At 43.6% G+C, this 18,929-nt stretch overlaps 1 protein-coding gene across 1 annotated transcript in view; it reads left to right on the top strand.

Annotated features, from left to right (window-relative positions):
- Positions 1–14,187, top strand: part of LOC122793103 (annexin A1-like) — a gene marked incomplete in the record, with an annotated part of 731,647 nt that extends 717,460 nt beyond the window's left edge. Inside the window, 1 exon segment of the mRNA XM_044060835.1 lies at positions 13,874–14,187. Coding sequence (XP_043916770.1) covers positions 13,874–13,936 — 63 coding nt within the window.
- Positions 14,188–18,929: the final 4,742 nt, after the last annotated feature.

Raw genomic sequence — 18,929 nt, 5'->3', positions numbered from 1 at the left:
CCAGATCAGGAACTGAACCTTTTTTTTTTTGGGGGGGGGGTCTCAACTTAAAGTTGAGGGGCACCAGATTGGGTAATGCACTGGGTGCTAGATGAACCAGTTATAACTCTGCTATAGTTTATAGAAAGCAAAATCACCAGTGTGATGGAAATGTTCTTGAAAACAGAAGTTCAGAGCAGCTCAGGCATTGCTCACAGCATACATAGCCTCATAAAATTCAGTCACATAGCCATGGAATAAAGTACTAGAATATTTTCAACATTGATGGGTAGGAAAGCCATAGGTAGCCAGCTCAGATAATGCAAACTATTCTCAGAGCAATACTGCTGTCCTCAGAACAGGCCAGATGATTAAAAAGGTAGTCAGCAGAAAATGGTTTATGGCAAACCAAGTCATTTTGCACAGCAAGGACGAAAGTAAGCAGATGATACCAGTGCAGTCTTTGTAGATGACCTCTGCCCTGAGGATGTATCTGTTGTGGATACCTTACTCAAGATGAAGGGAGCATTTATTTGGGAGAGCAAACAATTTTGTCAAGCACAAACTTACTACAGAGATCTTCTAAGCCTGCTATCCCTCAGACCGCTGGCTATTACTCTGGTTTATATATTTCTCTGTGGTGTCTTTGATGCCATCTCTTTGCAGCCTGTCTCCCTGCCACTTGCCCCTAGAAAGTTGGATCATTTCTATAGAGTGATTGACACTCACAAGTACTTCTACAAGAATCCACAAGCAGATCCCTCATTAGTGTCTACTGAATCCACCAAGTGTGTCCCTAGGGGTGCAACTAAACACTCTTTGCCTAATGAAATTTCACCATTCATTCTCAAAACAACACCACTATAGAATTTGTCTCCACACTGAATTACTAGGAGTTATTCTAGATGAAAACCTGACATTTGACCTCCATATCCACAATAATATCAAAAACTAGGCACCCTGTATAGACATAAACACTTTCTTAACTGCTCTGCAAAGCATACTCTTGTCTTAACCTTTCTGTTGCTTTCTTGCCTGTATGGTGCTCCTCTCCTTACCAATAACAAATCCTCAGATTGCCCAGCCCTTTCTTATATTTAACCCACTACCAGCCAAATGGGCCACTCAGATCTGAAAATCAACTTCTCCTGCAAGTAGACAAACCAAAACTCCCAGCTGGTGACATACTCTGTTCTTTCTCTATTGCCAAGCTATGGACTTTATTTAAAAGCTATCAGAACCTCCAGCAATATCTCCTCCTTCAAAAAATCTCCACAGCAACACCTCTCTACCCTATGGCAATGCAGATGCCTCAGTTCTCATCCTTCCATAACCTGATTCTTCACACCCTAAGTCATATTCACCTTAATTTACATCCTCACCTTCAGGTCTTCCTTTATCACTACTTAAAAGATGTATAACTTATCTAGCTATGCCCTACTATCAGGTAATGATTCAGTTACACACTGCCTGGCACTGTTGTGCTGGCTGATATTCTTAAAGCCCTTGTAAATATTTCTATATGACTGCTTTTATCACTATAATATTTCTAAATGTATAATAATATGATTGCTTTAGTATGTATCTCTCACTGTATTAGTTTGTACATATATGTGTACATGCATCTTATTCTATTTTTGTTTAAAAGTTTCTGTTTTTGTATAATACTGCTTGTGTCTACTAACTGCTTTGAATTTTATGTACTGTTATACTAACTGCCTTGTGGAGCTTTTCTCCCCAGGCCTCCACCAAAAATTAGCTCTTTTGGCCCAGTGGACTTTCCCTGTAAACAAATGCCAATAAGTAATAAAATAAATAAATAATGACAGAGATAGTAGACTATTGGATATATTTGGCAAAAAAGAATTGTATATCTGCTAAGGTAGAGGGCATTAAAGGCAAGATCCTACAGACATAAGTACAGAAGACAGGTAGATTAGCATGCCAGGTATCCAGACATCACTGAAATGTGGTCTTAGTGCATTGGCTGCATCATGTAGAGAAGCTGCCATGGGTTCTTTCACTTGTAAGCACACCTGGCTTTGGACTCAACTACTTCCAGACCAAGTAAAGGTCGAACTCCTCATGCCCCACTGGATACTGAGTACCTATTTGGTCCCTCTGCTGAGAAAGTCTTTGAGAAATTGGACAAAAAGGGGAAACAAATCAAAACTGTAAAATAACTGTATTTGTCTTCTATACCTAGATATAACAGGAATTATCCTTCTAAATTTTGGTATCTGCTTCTAAGACAAGAAAAGGGGGGGGGGTACCCCGAATCAAGAGACCAAGACAGACTAGAAGGTGACAACCTGAACAACATCCTGCACTTGGGGGATTCAAGGACCCTGTCTCCAGAGAGCAGCTGTGACTATGTATATAACACACAGACAGCCTCTGGTATCCCCAAACTCACTCCATTCACCTCCCTCTAGTAAGGAGACTTTCTACCTTCCTTCAGCAGTGGAAACTCATCACTGGGGGCCGGGGGTCCTTAATATCATAGAAAAAGGTTATTCCATTCAGTTCAGGGAAAGTTCTCTCTTCCTAGTTATGCCAAAGTCCCCAAAAGACCAAGAAGGTCCTTTCCCCCATCTTACTAGAACTTCTGCAGCAAGGATACATTCAACCAGTCCCTGCAAGAGAGGAGCGCAGAGTTTTACTCAAGGACCAATCTTAAGACCAATCTTAAACTTGTCAAAATGAAACAGTTTTCTGCACATTTCCAAATCCAAAATGTTAACCCTACAAAAACTGTTACCCATGATTTTTCAAGCAGCCTACATGGTTACCCTAGACCTGAAAGACACCTTCTTCCATGTTCTTATTGCAAAGGTGCTGAGGAGATGTCTTCAGTTTGTGGCAGGAGGATTATACTACCAATTCTGTGCTTTACCATTTGGCTTACCAACTGCTGCCAGGGTTTTAAACAAATGCCTAGCATTGGTTATAACCCATTGCAGAACCTTAGGTATTCACAGTTACCCTTATCTGGATGACTGACTTTTCCAGGGAAAATCCATCCTGGAACTTCAAGCAGTCTTGCAAGTCACCAAGAACTGCTTCCAGATGGTAGGCCTCACTCTCAGTCTCTGCAAGCTCCCTCTTCAGCCTCAGCCAAGAATTCTCTTTCTGGGCACACTAATACATTATGTACAACAAAAGGCCTTCCCACCTCAAGACAAGTTTTTTTTCTTGGCAAACTGTTTGCACAGCCTACTTCTAAGAGAGACAGTCTCTGTAAGGGAATATCTAAGAGCCTTGAGACACATGGCATCTTGGAACTTAATGGTTCCCCTTGCAAAACTGCATATGATAAAACTTCACTGGTTCCTAAAAAATATTTGGGAACAACATTGTAAACACCTGGAAACCTGCTGCCTCTTCTACCCTGGTTAAAAAAAGAGCTACTTTGGTGGAAAGAAACCACCCTGCAGAACCCAGGGGTGAATTTTCTCTACCTGAGACAGACAAAACCATCACCTGAGAAAGTCCATAAATAGCCTGAGGAGTACACCTAGGACTCCTGAAAGTGCATGCTGTCTGGACCCCAGAAGCAAAGGAAATTGTGCATAAACCAGAAGGGAATGCTGGCATTTTTTCTGTCTATAAAAGCTTTTCAAAGCAACCTGAAACCTGGAGCACTGAAGTTCTGGACAGGGCACCACATTTATGTGGTACATTAACAAGGGGGAACTCATTCCTACTCCCTGTGCAGTTTGGCATTAAAGATTTGGCTCTTATCACAGAAATTGCATCTGACACTAAGATCATTTTATATCCCTATCCAAAAAAACACCATAGCAGACTCTCTGAGCAGGGACCTACTGGACCACAGCAAATGGATGTGGTCCAGTAGGTCCCTGCTCAGAGGCTTACTGGACCACAGAGAATGGATGCTGAAGAGATAGATCTTTGCCTCTCATCAGAACAGACAACTATAAATGTTCTGGTGCCTCCTCTTTCAAATGGACAGGCCTCATTCTGTATGCCTTTCCTCCTTTACCCTTGACAACCAGGGTACCGATTAAAGTGAGGTCAGACTTGCTGAACATGATGCTCATAGCTCCCTTTCTGGCCAAGGCAGCACTGATTCTGCCTCCTGTTGACCCTTAGTAAAGGTGGATACAGTATTCTTTATCGGTGATATATGTACTCATCCAGAAAAAGGAGTCTGTCATTCATCCATCCACATGAACGGACTCAAACTAATACCATGGAGGATTGGATTTTAACTCCCAACAATGCAAACTACTTTCCTGAAGTGCTATCTATCCTGAGAGAGGCAAGAAAAACTACCAGGAAATCATACTTAATCCAAATGGAAAACGTTTGGTGCCTAGTCAGAGGTGTCACACCTCCTCATGTGAGCATTAATGTAGTGTTGGAATACTTTTCAGGATTATTTGACCGGGGCATTTCTTATTCCAGTATTAAGGTGCATGCTTTGGCTATCTCTTCCTGCCTTCCCTGCTTCCTCCTATCTATTGTTACCCCAACGTAAAAGGGTTGTACACCTCCCTGTAAAACCCTGTCCCTTCTTGGACTTAAAGTATGTATTAGAAAAAAAAACTACCCTGACATGTTTTGAGCCAGCAGCTTCTGCTTCCTTAAAAGTATCAGAACTATAAGCCCTGCTGTACAAAAAAACTTTCATTGTTTTTCACTGCGATAGAGTTACCCTCAAAACTAACTTTTCTCTTATACCTAAGGTAGTATCAGAGGTCTCTTCAATTCAAGCTGTTCTCCTACATGTTTTTTTTCCTAAATTGCAAAACAAAGTTTAACAAATCCTACATTCCTTGGAAAACCAATCCCTGCCATCACCGCCTTGCAATGAGGTTGGGCATCACAGTCCGCTCCAGCTAACTCTGTGGGATGGCACTGGTGGCCTCAGTACATCCCAGGGGATGCTGTACCAACTAGCAAACAAATTAGCAGAAGCCTGCAGCCACCCTCAAGTGGCAACTGCTTCGGGAGATTCCTCTCAGAATAGCCAAGGGATGGGGACCCCACAGATAGAATTCTTCTCCACCAGTGAAAACACACCATTGAAAAGGTTAGCTTCAAGAACAACCCCTTTTCATTCAAAGCTACAAACACCTTCTCATTCTCATGGACAGTCTTATTCATGTAGGCATTTATAACAATGCCTTACTTCCCAAGACAACCTAGGAATCAAGGAAGAGTGCCCAGGACCTTCCTTATAGCACCAGTTTGGCCAAATCTACTGTGGTACTTTCTTCTCCATAGCCCCTCTTTCTATAAGCTTGAAGCATACCGTCTCACTGTATCTGTTAGCCGGATGGTTACTCTGTCATGGGGAGGGGCCCTGCAACTGTCTTTGTGGCACTGGATGCAAGTGCCCTGAATTTGGAGACAGAACATAGGTGATCCAGGGTTCTGATCCTGGTAACACTTACCCCTCCCCCCAACCTCACTGCATTAGCAAGTGCAGAACATCTTAGGAAAAGCCAGGAGGCCTAGCTCCAGAAAAACCTGGGCAACATAATAGGAAGATTTTTGAACTGGGGATGCGCAGCCCTATCAGGACCCCATCAGGGCCAAGATCCCTGTCAGCTGGTCATACTCTTTAATCCTCTTTGACTAGACCTCTCTTACTCATCATGCAAGGTTCAGATTTCATCTATTTCAGCCTACTTCCCCTCCTGCACCCCTACCTTTTCCAACCCACTAGCCACACTGTTTCTTTTCTAAGGGCCTTCCAATTCTGCCCCCCAAGGGACATCATACACCACTTTACTACCTAACTGTTGTCCCAGAAAAGATTTACACCTCATGAAAATTTAGTATTTCTGGCATGGAACTATGCCTGCTTATAAACTGTCTCTCCAGCTCTGTCATGGCAGGGGAACCTTTTTCGTCATCTTTCGTCCTGACAGAATCCCTATCTCAGGCCTAATCCTCCCTTCAAGCCCAAACCGATGACTAATCCCTCCTTTTATCTAGTCAGGCATCTATCTTTCTTCTCTCCAAACACACAGTACTTGGGGAAGAGTATCCTACGTTTCTCAACCGTCCATAGGGTGCTACCCTAGAAAATGGCCAAAATAAAACACATCAGAAAATCTGACCAATGGAATCATGCCATTGCTATCAGCACTGAAGGAGATCCTGTATCTTGCAAACTGTTTCCAAAGGGATCTCTCTCTCTCTCTCTCTCTCTGTACCACCCTTTTTCTACAATCATCAGGGAAGGATCACTCCCATAACTGTAAGGCCCCTATACCTAGGGCAACTGGGTCCTCTACTACCTCCCTGAAGGGCGCACCTACCAAGAGTGGGGGGAGGTTGCCAACTGATCTTCTGAGCACACTTTCACTAGGCAGTACCACTGTCAGCCTCCTTCTACTCCAATTCAGGCTTTTCCTCTATTACCCTATGTAACAACAGTGCACTCTACTGACCAAGTAAAGCATGTTGTGACCCTTTGATGTAAACATGGCTCCGGCCGGTCTAGATGAAGTAATTCTTGCTATTGTTTTAAGGCCAGAATTTGCATGCATAAATGTCCTTAATGGCTTTGCTTCCTGACCTGGTGTGAGCTTACTAAAGAATGTAGCCTGTTAGCCTGGGAACCCAGGGAAGTGTGACTAATGATGTAATGTGAACCAGGAATGTGATTTTAAAAACAAGAGAGAATCAGAGAGCTTTAAGCATTTTTGTCTTGACCGTCCAACTCAGCACTGCCTTTGCTCTATATGTAAGTTATTTTAGAATTGTATTTTCTCTTAGAAATAGCTAGAAACTAGAAAGATTAGACTGTGTTTTTCTGTGATGTCAGAACTGTACTGCTGAATTATTTTTAGTATTTCTCTGTGATCTCTGAACTCTTGACAAGCACTGTATAGTAAAAAGTATTGTCTTGTGTTTTTATTATTTAACCTTTCAACTGTGGCTGTTTTGTGTAGACATAATTTAAGTTCTAGAGTACATTGCATGTATATAGTGATCCTGTACCAAGTCACATTAGTAAGCCTTGACTGTTTAGTCGCACTTACCAACTGGATATTAATATTGCACAGTAATAATTGGACACCCTCTTAAGGGCCTTTGAGTAGCTGATAAATATTAGTGGGTGGTGGCAACTGGTACTACCATATAGTCTGGGAAAAAGGGGCACAGCTGGGGAACTAGTGCCAGCCTTCCTCAGGAGTGTCTGTGTGGTTGAATAATTTCTTCTCAAAGTGTGTGTGTGTGTGTGTGTGTGTGTGTGTGTGTGTGTGTGTGTGTGTGTGTGTGTGTGTGTGTGTGTGACAGCTACTTGGGCAGGGACACAAAGCACTGACTGGATAGAGAGGGTGCTGGAGGATGTCCTTCATGGATGCATCTGCAGTCATAACAAATGGGTTGTCCTGTCGTCAGGCAGCCCTTCGGTCGGCCGGATTCCAAAGTCCGGTCCGGCTTCGCTGATGTCGCGCTTCACCCGTCATCTCTGCTGGTCTTGGTATAAAGGCATCAGCCCATTTTCCTCAGTCTTTCTTGCCACGTGGCGCAAGCAGAAGCTGTTCGCAGCGCCGGTCGGTCAGATCCAGAGATTACTACTACCGAATACTACTCAAGACTTCTAAAAGCTAAGTACCCGTTGGGGACTCTTTCTTGCCTCAGCCGATGTCAGACAAAGTCAATAACTGTTTAACTTGTGGGAAACAAATACCTCATAAAGATTTCCACTCTTACTGTTTGCCTTGCTTAGGCCCAGACCACGGCGTAGCAGCCTGCTCGGCCTGTGCTTCCTTCAACCGACGAACGCTTAGGCGTCGGTCGGAGTTTGCTGAACAGTTTTTCAGGGCAGATTTTGCGTACATTATGCCGCCGGATCCTCCGACTACCCAAATTGTTAAAAACGCAAAGAAAAGACCGACACTGGGTCCGCGGTTTCGCCGAAACCACGGTTAAGCAAGCGAGTGTCTCGGTTTTGGCCGAAACCGAGAAAACTGGTCAATCTTCAGCCGAATCCATGACTACTACTGAGGCTCCTGCTACCTTACCTGAATCAGCCTCAGAAATTTTACCTACAACTGTGGTTCCTACTGATCTATCAGACACCATCCCCTTGGATATCTCTACCCCAGCACGTGGTGCTGCTAGGCCTCCTGCAGCCATGTCTATTAAGGCCTTTGCCAGGGCTAAAGCAGCCAAATCAGCTAAATCAGTGCCTGTTAAACCACCCTCACTCAGGCCCACTTCTAGTTCACAAATGCTTACTCTGGCAGAAGATTTAATATCCTTAATTAGGGATCCCAATCTCACCCAGACAGGGCCTCTCAGCCACCAGAAAAGAGACCTAGAGCAGAGCCCCCCGAGCCTGTGTCCTCTGATGATTCTGCGGATGACTCAGACATTACAGACCAGCCAGAGGCTCCTTTTTCCAATTATGAAGATTCAGATGCTGAAGAATCCATTCCAGCTGCCTCTCCACCAGAGGAATTCTCCTTTGGGAAACCTTACATGCCATGAGAGAACAATTCCAATGGCAGGGACAAGATTTCTCAGATTCAAGAAAAGGCTTAGGACTTTTCTGCACTTACCACAACATAGGCCCTTAGCTATACCTCCTGTCCTACCTGTTGTGGACGATGCATTTAATGATGTCTGCACTACACCTGATTCTTTACCTCCAGCCCCTGCCAAACCAGATAGATTTTACAGGGTGCCAGACACTCATCACCACCTATACAAGGCCCCACTTGCAGACCCCAAACTATATCCCAGGGGCCTAAGGCAGTAGCCTCGACCACAGCAAAAACCCTATTCCTCTGAAAGGGAATCCAGGTCCTTAGAGATGGGGAAAAAGTCTACACCTCTGCTACTCTCTCAGCTAGAGCTTTAAACTGTCATTTTCACATGATCCAATACCAAGAGTTTATGCTTGATCAGTTAATTAAAAAGCTGTCCTCTGATGAATCTTTAGATAAGAAATATGTATTAGAAATGGTGAATAACATCCAACAGGTTAGTAACCATTCTTTAAAATGTGGCTATGATGCACTGGAGGCTTCATTTAGATCAGCCATGACTGGCACAGTGATAAGAAGGCATGCATGGTTGAAAGAACAGGTCTTGCCAGATCATGTTAAAGCTAAGCTATTGGATGCTCCTATGGATAAGGCCAGTCTATTTGGGGAACCTGCCCAGCAGGTAATGAAGAAAATGGAAGAGAAGGCAAAATCTGTACAAACAGTTAAAGATTTCCTACAGGTTCAGCCCCCAAGGTTTAGCAGGAACTGGCCTGCCAAAATTGGTCCTTTCCTGACTCCACAAGATCCCAAAGGGGCAGGAACAGACGCTCTAGGGGCAGAAATCAATCCAGAGGAGGTGCCTACAGAGGACGACAGTGGCAAGGCAATAACCGAGGTACAGACACAACCACTGCCACTACAACAGGACAATCTCAGTGACTTGGCTCTATCTCCGCCTACCAGGGAGCAAATAGCAGCACCATTAGGCGGAAAGTTATATTCTCGAAAAATTGGCACTATATTACAAAAGACAAGTGGATTTTGCAAACCATAGACCAAGGCTACCGGTTCCACTTCCACACTTTACCAGTAAAAAGAGGAATGCCAAACCTGCCCCCAAATCAAAAAATAGAAGCCCTGCACCAGATAGCGGAATTAATAAAGATGAGAGCTGTGGAAAGGGTGCCAATAACAGAACATGGCAAAGGATTCTACTCCAGACTATTCCTAGTACCAAGAAAAGAAAAAAACTGGAGACCTATTCTCGACCTGTCCATCTTAAACACATACATCATTGTCCCAAAATTCAAAATGCTGACCCTACAGCAACTTCTTCCCATGCTGGGCAAGGAGTGTTGGCTGGTAACTCTAGATCTCAAGGAGGCATACCTGCACGTCCCCATTCAACCAAATTGCAGAAGATACCTCAGATTTCTTGCAGGATCAGAGCATTATCAATTCTCAGCATTGCCCTTTGGCTTATCTACTGCGCCCAGAGTATTCACAAAATGCCTGGCATCAGTAATCGCTCACTGCAGAGTACAGGGAATTCAAATTTATCCATACCTGGACGACTGCCTGTTACAAGCGGACAACAAAAGCAAGCTGACAACAGATTTACAAAGGGTCATTTACTTGCTACAAGCCCTGGGATACACAGTCAATTTTCAAAAGTCAAGGCTGATCCCATCCCAGACAAGAACATTCTTGGGCGAATTGGACACAGTAAAACAAATGGCATTCCTAACTGCAGAAAAACAAAAGAACTCCCTCTTTACTTCTTAGCATTAACAAAGCAGAACAAACTAACAGCAAGAAAAGTTCTGCAGGCCTTGGGCTTCATGGCATCATGCATAATCTTGGTCCCACATGCCAGACTGCATATGAGAAAGTTACAGTGGTACCTAAAGAATTTATGGTCTCAACACAGGCACAGCTTAGAAACAGAAATACCACTAATCCCATGCTTAAAACAGGAGTTCCTCTGGCATGCCAGTCAAATCCAGGCTTACCCTTCCACAACTTTCGAGCAAACCAAACCATCACTACGGGTGCCTCAGACCTAGGATGGGGGCCACACATGCTGGACAAATAAGGACTGTGGACCCAGGACCAGCTGCACCTGCACATAAACCAAAAAGAAATGCTGGCAGTAAAACTGGCAATCCTAAAATTCAGACCATTCCTCAAAGAAGGCCATTTGATGATAAGGACAGACAACACCACAGTCATGTGGTACATCAACAAACAGGGAGGCACTCATTCTTACCCCCTATGCAGAATGACTTTGGACCTTTGGAATCTGGCTCTCAGCTACAACATCCAGTTACAGGCAATATTTGTACCGGGAAAAGAGAACACCCTAGCAGACATTTTAAGCAGAACAACCTTGGATGCTCACGAATGGATGCTACACCCGGACATCTTCAAGGCCATCACAAAGAAATGGGGAATGCCACAGATAGATCTATTCGCTTCCCCACAAAATCATCAGCTCAAAAAATTCTGCACAAGGACATTTCACCCACTTGCATGGAAGGTGGACTCTCTATCCTTCAGCTGGAAAGGCCTGACAGCATACGCATTCCCACCTCTTCCCTTGATACACAAGGTACTACTGAAAATCAAAGAGGAACGTCCAAAGATAATCCTGATAGCTCCGAACTGGCCAAGACAACACTGGTACCCATTGCTGAGGAGCATGTCTCGGGAGAAAATGTGGTCAATACCCCTGATGCCTCTGATGTTAACTCAGAACAACTACAACATCATACATCCAAACCTAAAAACCTTGCAACTGACTGCCTGGAACATCACATAGCAGTAACTAACCCAGACCTTTCACAAAGGGTTAAAGACATTATCCTTGAAGCCCGCAGACCTTCAACAAGAAGGAACTATGCAGGAAAATGGAAAAGGTTATTTGGAGTACTGAAAGAGGAAAAGATGTGTCAAACATAGATATTGCTAACATTCTGGAGTACTTGGCAGAGCTTCTACATACAGGCCTGTCCTATTCCTCCATCAAGATACATGCATCAGCTATTTCAGCAGAATACAGCTTTGATCCTCCTGTCTTTTCACATCCTCTACTCAGGCAGTTTCTCAGAGGGATCAAGAATGTAAAACCTCCTAGGAAACCACCATTACCAGCATGGGACTTGAATTTTGTACTAGAAAAGTTGACACTACCTCTGTTTGAACCAGCAGCAACAGCAGATCTACAACACCTGTCATGGAAAACTGCTTTCCTGCTGGCTATTACCTCAGCAAGGAGGGTTTCGGAACTACAGGCCTTAATGGCAGTGCAACCCTTCCTAATCTTCCATCAAGATAGGGTATCCATGAGAACTAATCCTACATTTATGCCTAAGGTGGTATCCAGAGTGTCTTTAAACCAGGCAATCCACCTACCTACCTTCTTTCCCAATCCACAAAACAGAGGCGAAAGAATAATGCATACCTTGGATGTACATAGACAGTTATGCTACTACCTGGACAGAACCAAAGGTAACAGAAAAACTGACCAGCTCTTTGTAGCCTATGCAACAGGAAGGGAAGGAAAAGCAATTTCCAAACAGACAATCTCCAAATGGATAGGAAATTGCATAAGATTCTGTTACTCCTACCATGGAAAACCAATTCCACAGAACATAAGACCTCATTCTACAAGGGCTACAGCCACTACCACAGCTTTCTTAAGAGGAGTGGCAACCAAGGACATTATTGAGGCGGCTACTTGGACCTCCGTGCATACATTTGCCAAGCATTATAATTTACCTCTATATTCTAGATCCCGAGCAGGGTTTGCCACTGCTGTACTGCAAGGGATCCTGACTACACCATAATTATTATTCCTCCTCCCTAGTTTGGCTATGGTATTCTACCCATTTGTTATGACTGCAGATGCATCCATGAAGGACATAGTACAGTTTTGTACCTACCATAAATGTAGATGTCCGAACTGGATAGCATCTGCAGTCAGGATTACCCTCCCTCCTTCCCCTCTGCGGTACTCCTAGGGTACTTACCCTCCTAATAGCTAGCTGGGGGGAGTCTCTTATGGTGTATTTGTTTGTATATATGTACATACATGTTTATTATTTGTGTTTGCCTTCTACTATTTTGGAAACATTGGCATTTATCCAAAATTTAGCTTTCCAAGAGGGCAATTGGCATCTGGGGCAAGAAACACTGAGGAAAATGGCGTCGGCTGATGCCTTTATACCCGAAGACCAGCAGAGATGACGTCGGGTGAAGCGCGACATCAGCCGAAGCCAGACCCGGACTTTGGAAGGGCTGCCTGACGACAGGACAACCCATTTGTTATGACTGCAGATGCTATCCAGTTCGGACATCTACATTTATGGTAGGTACAAAACTGTACTTCTTAGCTTGCCACTGGGCTGAGATGTGGACCCTATAGCTTTGCCAGTGGGGAGTCTTATTGGAGACCTGGAGAGCAAGGGAGCAACCAGACTGACTGTGATCTCTGTGTGCTCTTAAGGGAAATTGCACTTTACTGTGTGTATTTGTTATCCTTTCCTCCTGGTGTTATTGGTAAGGATTGAGGCTCCTTGATTGCTGGGCCAGGGCATGGGCATCACACCCTAGAAAACTTCTTCTCTTTTTACTTCACCACCTCCCTTCTTTTCAGCTTTGGGAATCTTCCCACAAGTCAGAACTGCAACATTGATTCACAAAGAACATAGTACAGATGTGTACACTTCCTGTAAATGTAGATGTTCAAGTGTATTCATTGTTGCAGTCCTCTTTCCCTCCCTCCTTCCCTCCATAGCCTACTGGGTGGCTACTTCTATTTCTCATTTACCTGTGACCCCTGCTTTTCACTCCTGCCTAACTAGGGATCCCTGCCCTAACCATTTGTTCTTGACTTGCTGTTCCTGATGAGGGGCTGCAAACTTCAAGGGGCAAGAAAAAAACTGAGGTCCTGATGTTGGCGGACTGCACTTGTACCCCATCGTACTGATGTCAGACAAAGGCATCTGCTGGTCATAGGAGGAGGGAAGAGTTTTAGTCTGGCAGTTGGGCTGGCCAAGGGCTTCCACAGTGGGAAATCTCACAAGTCAGGACTACAACAGTGAATAGACTCGAACATTTACATTTATGGTAACTGCAGACAACTGTACTTTTCTGGCCTTTGCTAATTAAGTGGCATTATTTGCAGATCTTGTGATTATTTCATATAGTGTATGTCATTTGTTCAGTAGTGATGTCATTTTTGTCATATTTACTTTTCGTTATGTTTGGTTGAGGCCCATTGTCTTTGTCAGTATACAAAATTAGAATTTCAAACGAAGCTTACTGGAAGGTTTTGTTGTGTCAGCCTTGACCAATTTTGCAGTAACTTTAAATGTATTAAATGTCTTTCTGTTTGTTTTAAACTGCAGGCTGAAGGAACCAAAGGAGAGTATGAAACAGCTTTGCTTGCTCTGTGTGGAAGAGACAACTGAACTGCCTTTGCAAAGTACTCTGGTAGTACTGAAAAAAGCACAAACTACTGTACTATACTTACACATTTTCCATAAAACACAAGTAAAACAGCAGTCCACTGTTTGTTCTTGCAAATCATTCCAGGGATTAACCAAACCATTATTTTATTCAAAAGCTGTTGCAATAGTGGCTGTTTGTAATGTTCAGGACCAAATTTAATTCCAGTTTTTATTGTATCTTTTGTTAAGTAATAAACTTTTTGTGACATTCACGTTTAGGTCTGGGTAATTGGCTCATTTAGTAGTGCCTTTACTTTTACACTAATAAGTTAAAAGAGCTAAACCTTTTAAATAACTTATGTACAACCAAAATCTTATTTGCCGAAGACTATTTGTATATTGCTATAAGCCTGTATTAAAAACCTTGAGTGTTTTGCAACTCTTATTAAAAGGTAAGTCTTAAGTGATAAAGTTGCTTTAGTAGACAATGTTATATCCAGAACATAAAGTACAACATTGTAGTTTTAACCTGGTAGTTAACACAGTTAAGATGTTGGAGAGTGTTGTTTAATGGCAGTAGTGCCTGAGAAGTTATCTGACTGATCTGAGAAGCACTTGTTTAACTTCTGAAAGTTGGATGATGTTCTTCGTGTTTCACTGTTGCAGTCATTACATTTGGGTAATCTGCTGGCCGGTTGCCCTCAGTCAGCCTGATTAAAAAAGTCTTGGGTCCTGCGTCAGTTTCTGTCCCTTCTTCCATGACGTCAGGTAGTCAGGGGTATAAAACATGCAGCCGATGTCATTACCTCAGTCTTTCTTGCCGTGCGGTGCCCGAAGCAGAAGCAGTTCGCAAGTGCCAGTCGGCTGACTCCTGAAATTTTCATTTTCAAGTTTCAGAACCGAAGTCTTCAACTTAAAGCTAAGTACCCCGTTGGGGAAACTTTTTCTTGCTCCTCACCGATGTCAGTAAAAGTTAATAATTGTATTACTTGTGGAAAGCAAATACCTCTTAAAGATTTTCATCTGTACTGTATTCCTTGCCTAGGCCCTGACCACGACATACCTTGCTGTCGGTTTTGTGCTTTATTTAATCAGCGCACTGAAACGTCGGTATATTTTTGCTTCTAAATATTATGGCTCACGATTTAACTATCCAGAAATGACGTTGGTTACTAATCCGACTACCGGAATACCTAAAAAAACACAAAGTAAAAGACAGAGACAGACTGTCGAGGTCCAAAACGGACGACAGCGCTTTTCCTAAGCCAGTCGCTAGTTCACCTGTACTCAGTGAGGCACTTTCGCAGCCCCTGATGCCCGCTACTTTTGATTTGCAGGCCTCTACTGAGACTCATTCGGAGTCCGGTATGCTGCGAGATACTATAAGTATTGAACCCGCGGATGTCTCTACTTTAGATGGGGCCGGAGCCGCTGTTCAGGCACCAGCTTCTGAGGGTGTTTTCAGGCCTAAAGATTTGTATGTTAAACCAACGCCATATTCAAAACTAAGGCCAAAATCTACTTCTGTGTCTAAAAAAATGACACTTGGGCCACGTGTGCAGGCCCCTATACCTAAAAAGCAAATGATCAAAATGGCTGAAGATTTAATTACCTTGATCAGGGGTAGCCAACCCCCTCCTGCTAAGAGGCCTAGGCAAGACATTGATTATGAATCTTCTGATCAGGATTCATTTTTTCTGATTCTTCTACTGAACAGGATTTATCTATTCCTACTTATGAGGATTCTGATGCAGAAGATTCCATTCCTTCTGCTTCTCCCCCTGAGGATTTCTCTTTTGGAGAAACTTTACATACCTTAAGGGAACATTTCGACAGGGAAAGTCAGGATTTCTCTGAATCTAAAAAGAGACTTAGGGATTTTCTTCTTCTTCTTCCTCAGCATAGGCCTTTGGCTATGCCTCTTGTCTTAGACATTGTTGATGATGTTTTTTTAGACTCTAGTACGGCTCCTGATTCTCTGCCTCTGGCTCCTAGTAAGCCAGACAGATACTACAGGGTCCCTGACTCCCACAAATTCCTTTTCAAAAGTCCTACTGCTGATCCTGAAACCATTTCTCAGGGTCCCAAGGGCATTAAGGCCTCTACTGCTAAAAATCCTACCCCTTCTGATAGAGATTACAAGGCGCTGGTTAGATGGGATAAGGTTTACACGTCTGCAACCTTGGCAATCAGAGCTTTAAACTGTCAATTTCATATGCTTAAATATCAACAGCATTTCATGGGACTACTTAAACAGAAAATTATGTTGATCTCTGACTGTGTGGAAAATAAAGATTTGCAGGATTTATTACATTCAGCTGAACAAGTTGGAAAACATACTTGGCAATGTGGATGTTCATCGTGTTTCACTGTTGCAGTCATTACACTTGGGTTATCATGCTGACAGGCTACCCGCAGTCGGCCTGAATTCCAAAGTCCTGGTCCGGCGTCAGTTGCTGTCGCCTCTTCCCTGACGTCAGTGTGCCAGGGGTATATAAGATGCAGCCAATGTCATTACCTCAGTCTTTCTTGCTGCACGGTGCCTGAAGCAAAAGCAGTTCGCAAGTGCCAGTCGGCCAACTCCTGAGATTTTCGAATTTGAATTTCAGATCCGAAGTCTTCAATAAAGCTAAGTACCCCATTGGAGAAACTTTTTCTTGCTCCAGACCGATGTCAGTAAAAGTTAACAATTGTATTTCTTGTGGGAAGCAAATACCTCATAAGGATTTTCATTCTTACTGTATTCCTCACCTAGGCCCTGACCACAATGTTGCTAGTTGTCGGTTTTGTGCTAGATTCAACCAACACACTTTTAAGCATCCGTTTGATTTACATTATTTTGGCCGAAGGTTTAACTATATAATGCCGTCGGAACAACGGATGACCGGAATTCATAAAAAGCACAAAGACAAAGAAAAGGACAGGCATCCGAGGTCCAAAACCGACGACGAAGCCTCTTCTAGGCCATTCGCCAGTTCGCCGGTTCTCAGTGAGGCGCTTTCGCAGCCCCTGACACCTGCTACCTCAGAGCCACAGGTCGCCTCCGATTCCCATGTGGAGACAACTAGGTCTCTGGAAACTCAAGGTATTGGGACTACGGGAACTATTCCCTCAGATGGGTCCAGAGCCGCTGAGCAGGCATCGGCTTCTGAGGGTGTTTTCAGACCTACACAGCTTACTATCAAGACCACTTCAGTCTAAAACACCTTTAAAGACAAAGAAACAAGTACAGCATTCTCCTGGACAGTCATCCATGCCTAAGAAACAGATGCTTAAAATGGCCGAGGACCTAATTACTTTGATCAGCGGTTCCCATCCCCCTCCTGATAAAAGGCCTAGGCAAGACACTGACTATGACTCCTCTGACCAGGTTTCTATTTCTTCTGATTCCTCTTCAGGACAGGGATATTCTCTTCCTCCCTATGAGGACTCTGATGCTGAAGAATCTATCCCTTCAGCCTCTCCTCCTGAGGACTACTCATTTGTGGAAACCCTGCATACCATGAGGGAGCATTTCCATTGGGAGAGCCAGGATTATTCAGAATCCAAGAAAAGGCTCAGAGACTTTCTTTTATTGCCTCAACACAGACCTCTTGCTATCCCTCCTGTGCTAGACATTGTTGATGTATTTTCTGAATCCAGTTTGTCTCCTGATTCCTTACCCCCTGCACCAGTTAAGCCAGATAGGTACAACAGGGTTCCAGATTCGCATAAATTTCTTTATAAAAACCCTGCTGCTGATTCAGAAACAATTTCTCAGGGTCCCAAAGGGGCCAAGGCTTCCACTGCAAAAAAACCTGTTCCCTCTGATAGGGATTCTAGAGCACTGGACAGATGGGGGAAAAAAGTTTACACCTCTGCAACTTTAGCCGTAAGGGCTTTAAACTGCCAATTTCACATGCTTAAATATCAACAGTATCTAATGTCTCTGCTAAAACAGAAAATGTTGACAAGCTCTGAATGTCCTGAAAACAAGGAATTGCAGGATTTATTGCATGCAGCTGAACAAGTGGGAAAGCATACTTTGCAATGTGGTTTTGATTTATTAGAGGCTTCTTGCAGAGCCGCAGTTACAGGATGTCCTTCAAGGATGCATCTGCAGTCATAACATATGGGTTGTCCTGCCTCAGGCAGCCCTTCGGTCTGGCCTCGGCTGATGTCGCACTTTCCCCGACGTCAGAGCGTCTGGGGTATAAAAGCATCAGCCGACGCCATTTTCCTCAGTCTTTCTTGAAGCAGAAGCTGTTCGCAAAGTGCCGGTGGTCAGATCCAGTGAATTCAGCTACCAAAGACTGACTCTTTGCAGGCAAAGAAATATTCAAATATATCCATACCTGGACGATTGTCTGATTCAGGCAGAAAACAAGGACATTCTTCTAAAGCATCTGGCATTTGTAAAAGGTTTAACTTGTCTAGGGTACACCAAAACAAAAGAAATCACAACTGGTACCTCTCAAAAATGACAGTCTTGGGTGCAAGCTTGAATACAACTGCCCAGATGACTTACCTTACGCCAGAAAAGCAAATTCAATTAGTGACTTACTTCAAACAGGTGGCCACAAAAACCCTGTTATCTGCAAGACAAATTTGACAAGCCTTGGGATTCATGGCCTCCTGCATTCTTCTAATTCTGTATGCAAGACTGCATATGAGGAAACTTCAGTGGTACTTAAAAAGTTTATCGAGTCAACATTGTCACAGCCTGGAAACAATGATTCCTATCATACCTTGCCTGCAACAAGAGTTCCTATGGTGGGCAGAGACCTGCCACCAAAACAAGGGACTGCCATTCACTCCACCCCCTGCCACCCAAACCCTAACTACAGGTGCATCAAACTATGCTTGGGGGACTCATCTGGCAGGAAAGTGCATTCATGGCAAATGGGGCCCAAATTAAATGCACCTACATATCAATCAGAAAGAGATGCTAGCTGTACAGAATGCACTGACAGCCTTCAAGGACTACCTTCATCCAGGACAACTAATGATAAAGACAGACAACACCACAGTTATG

Source organism: Protopterus annectens, chromosome 2.part0, assembly GCF_019279795.1.
Source record: "Protopterus annectens isolate FY-2018-M chromosome 2.part0, PAN1.0, whole genome shotgun sequence".
NCBI lineage: Eukaryota > Metazoa > Chordata > Ceratodontiformes > Protopteridae > Protopterus > Protopterus annectens.
Note: the sequence above shows the minus strand (reverse complement) of the source record. Positions and strands in the feature narration are given on the sequence as shown.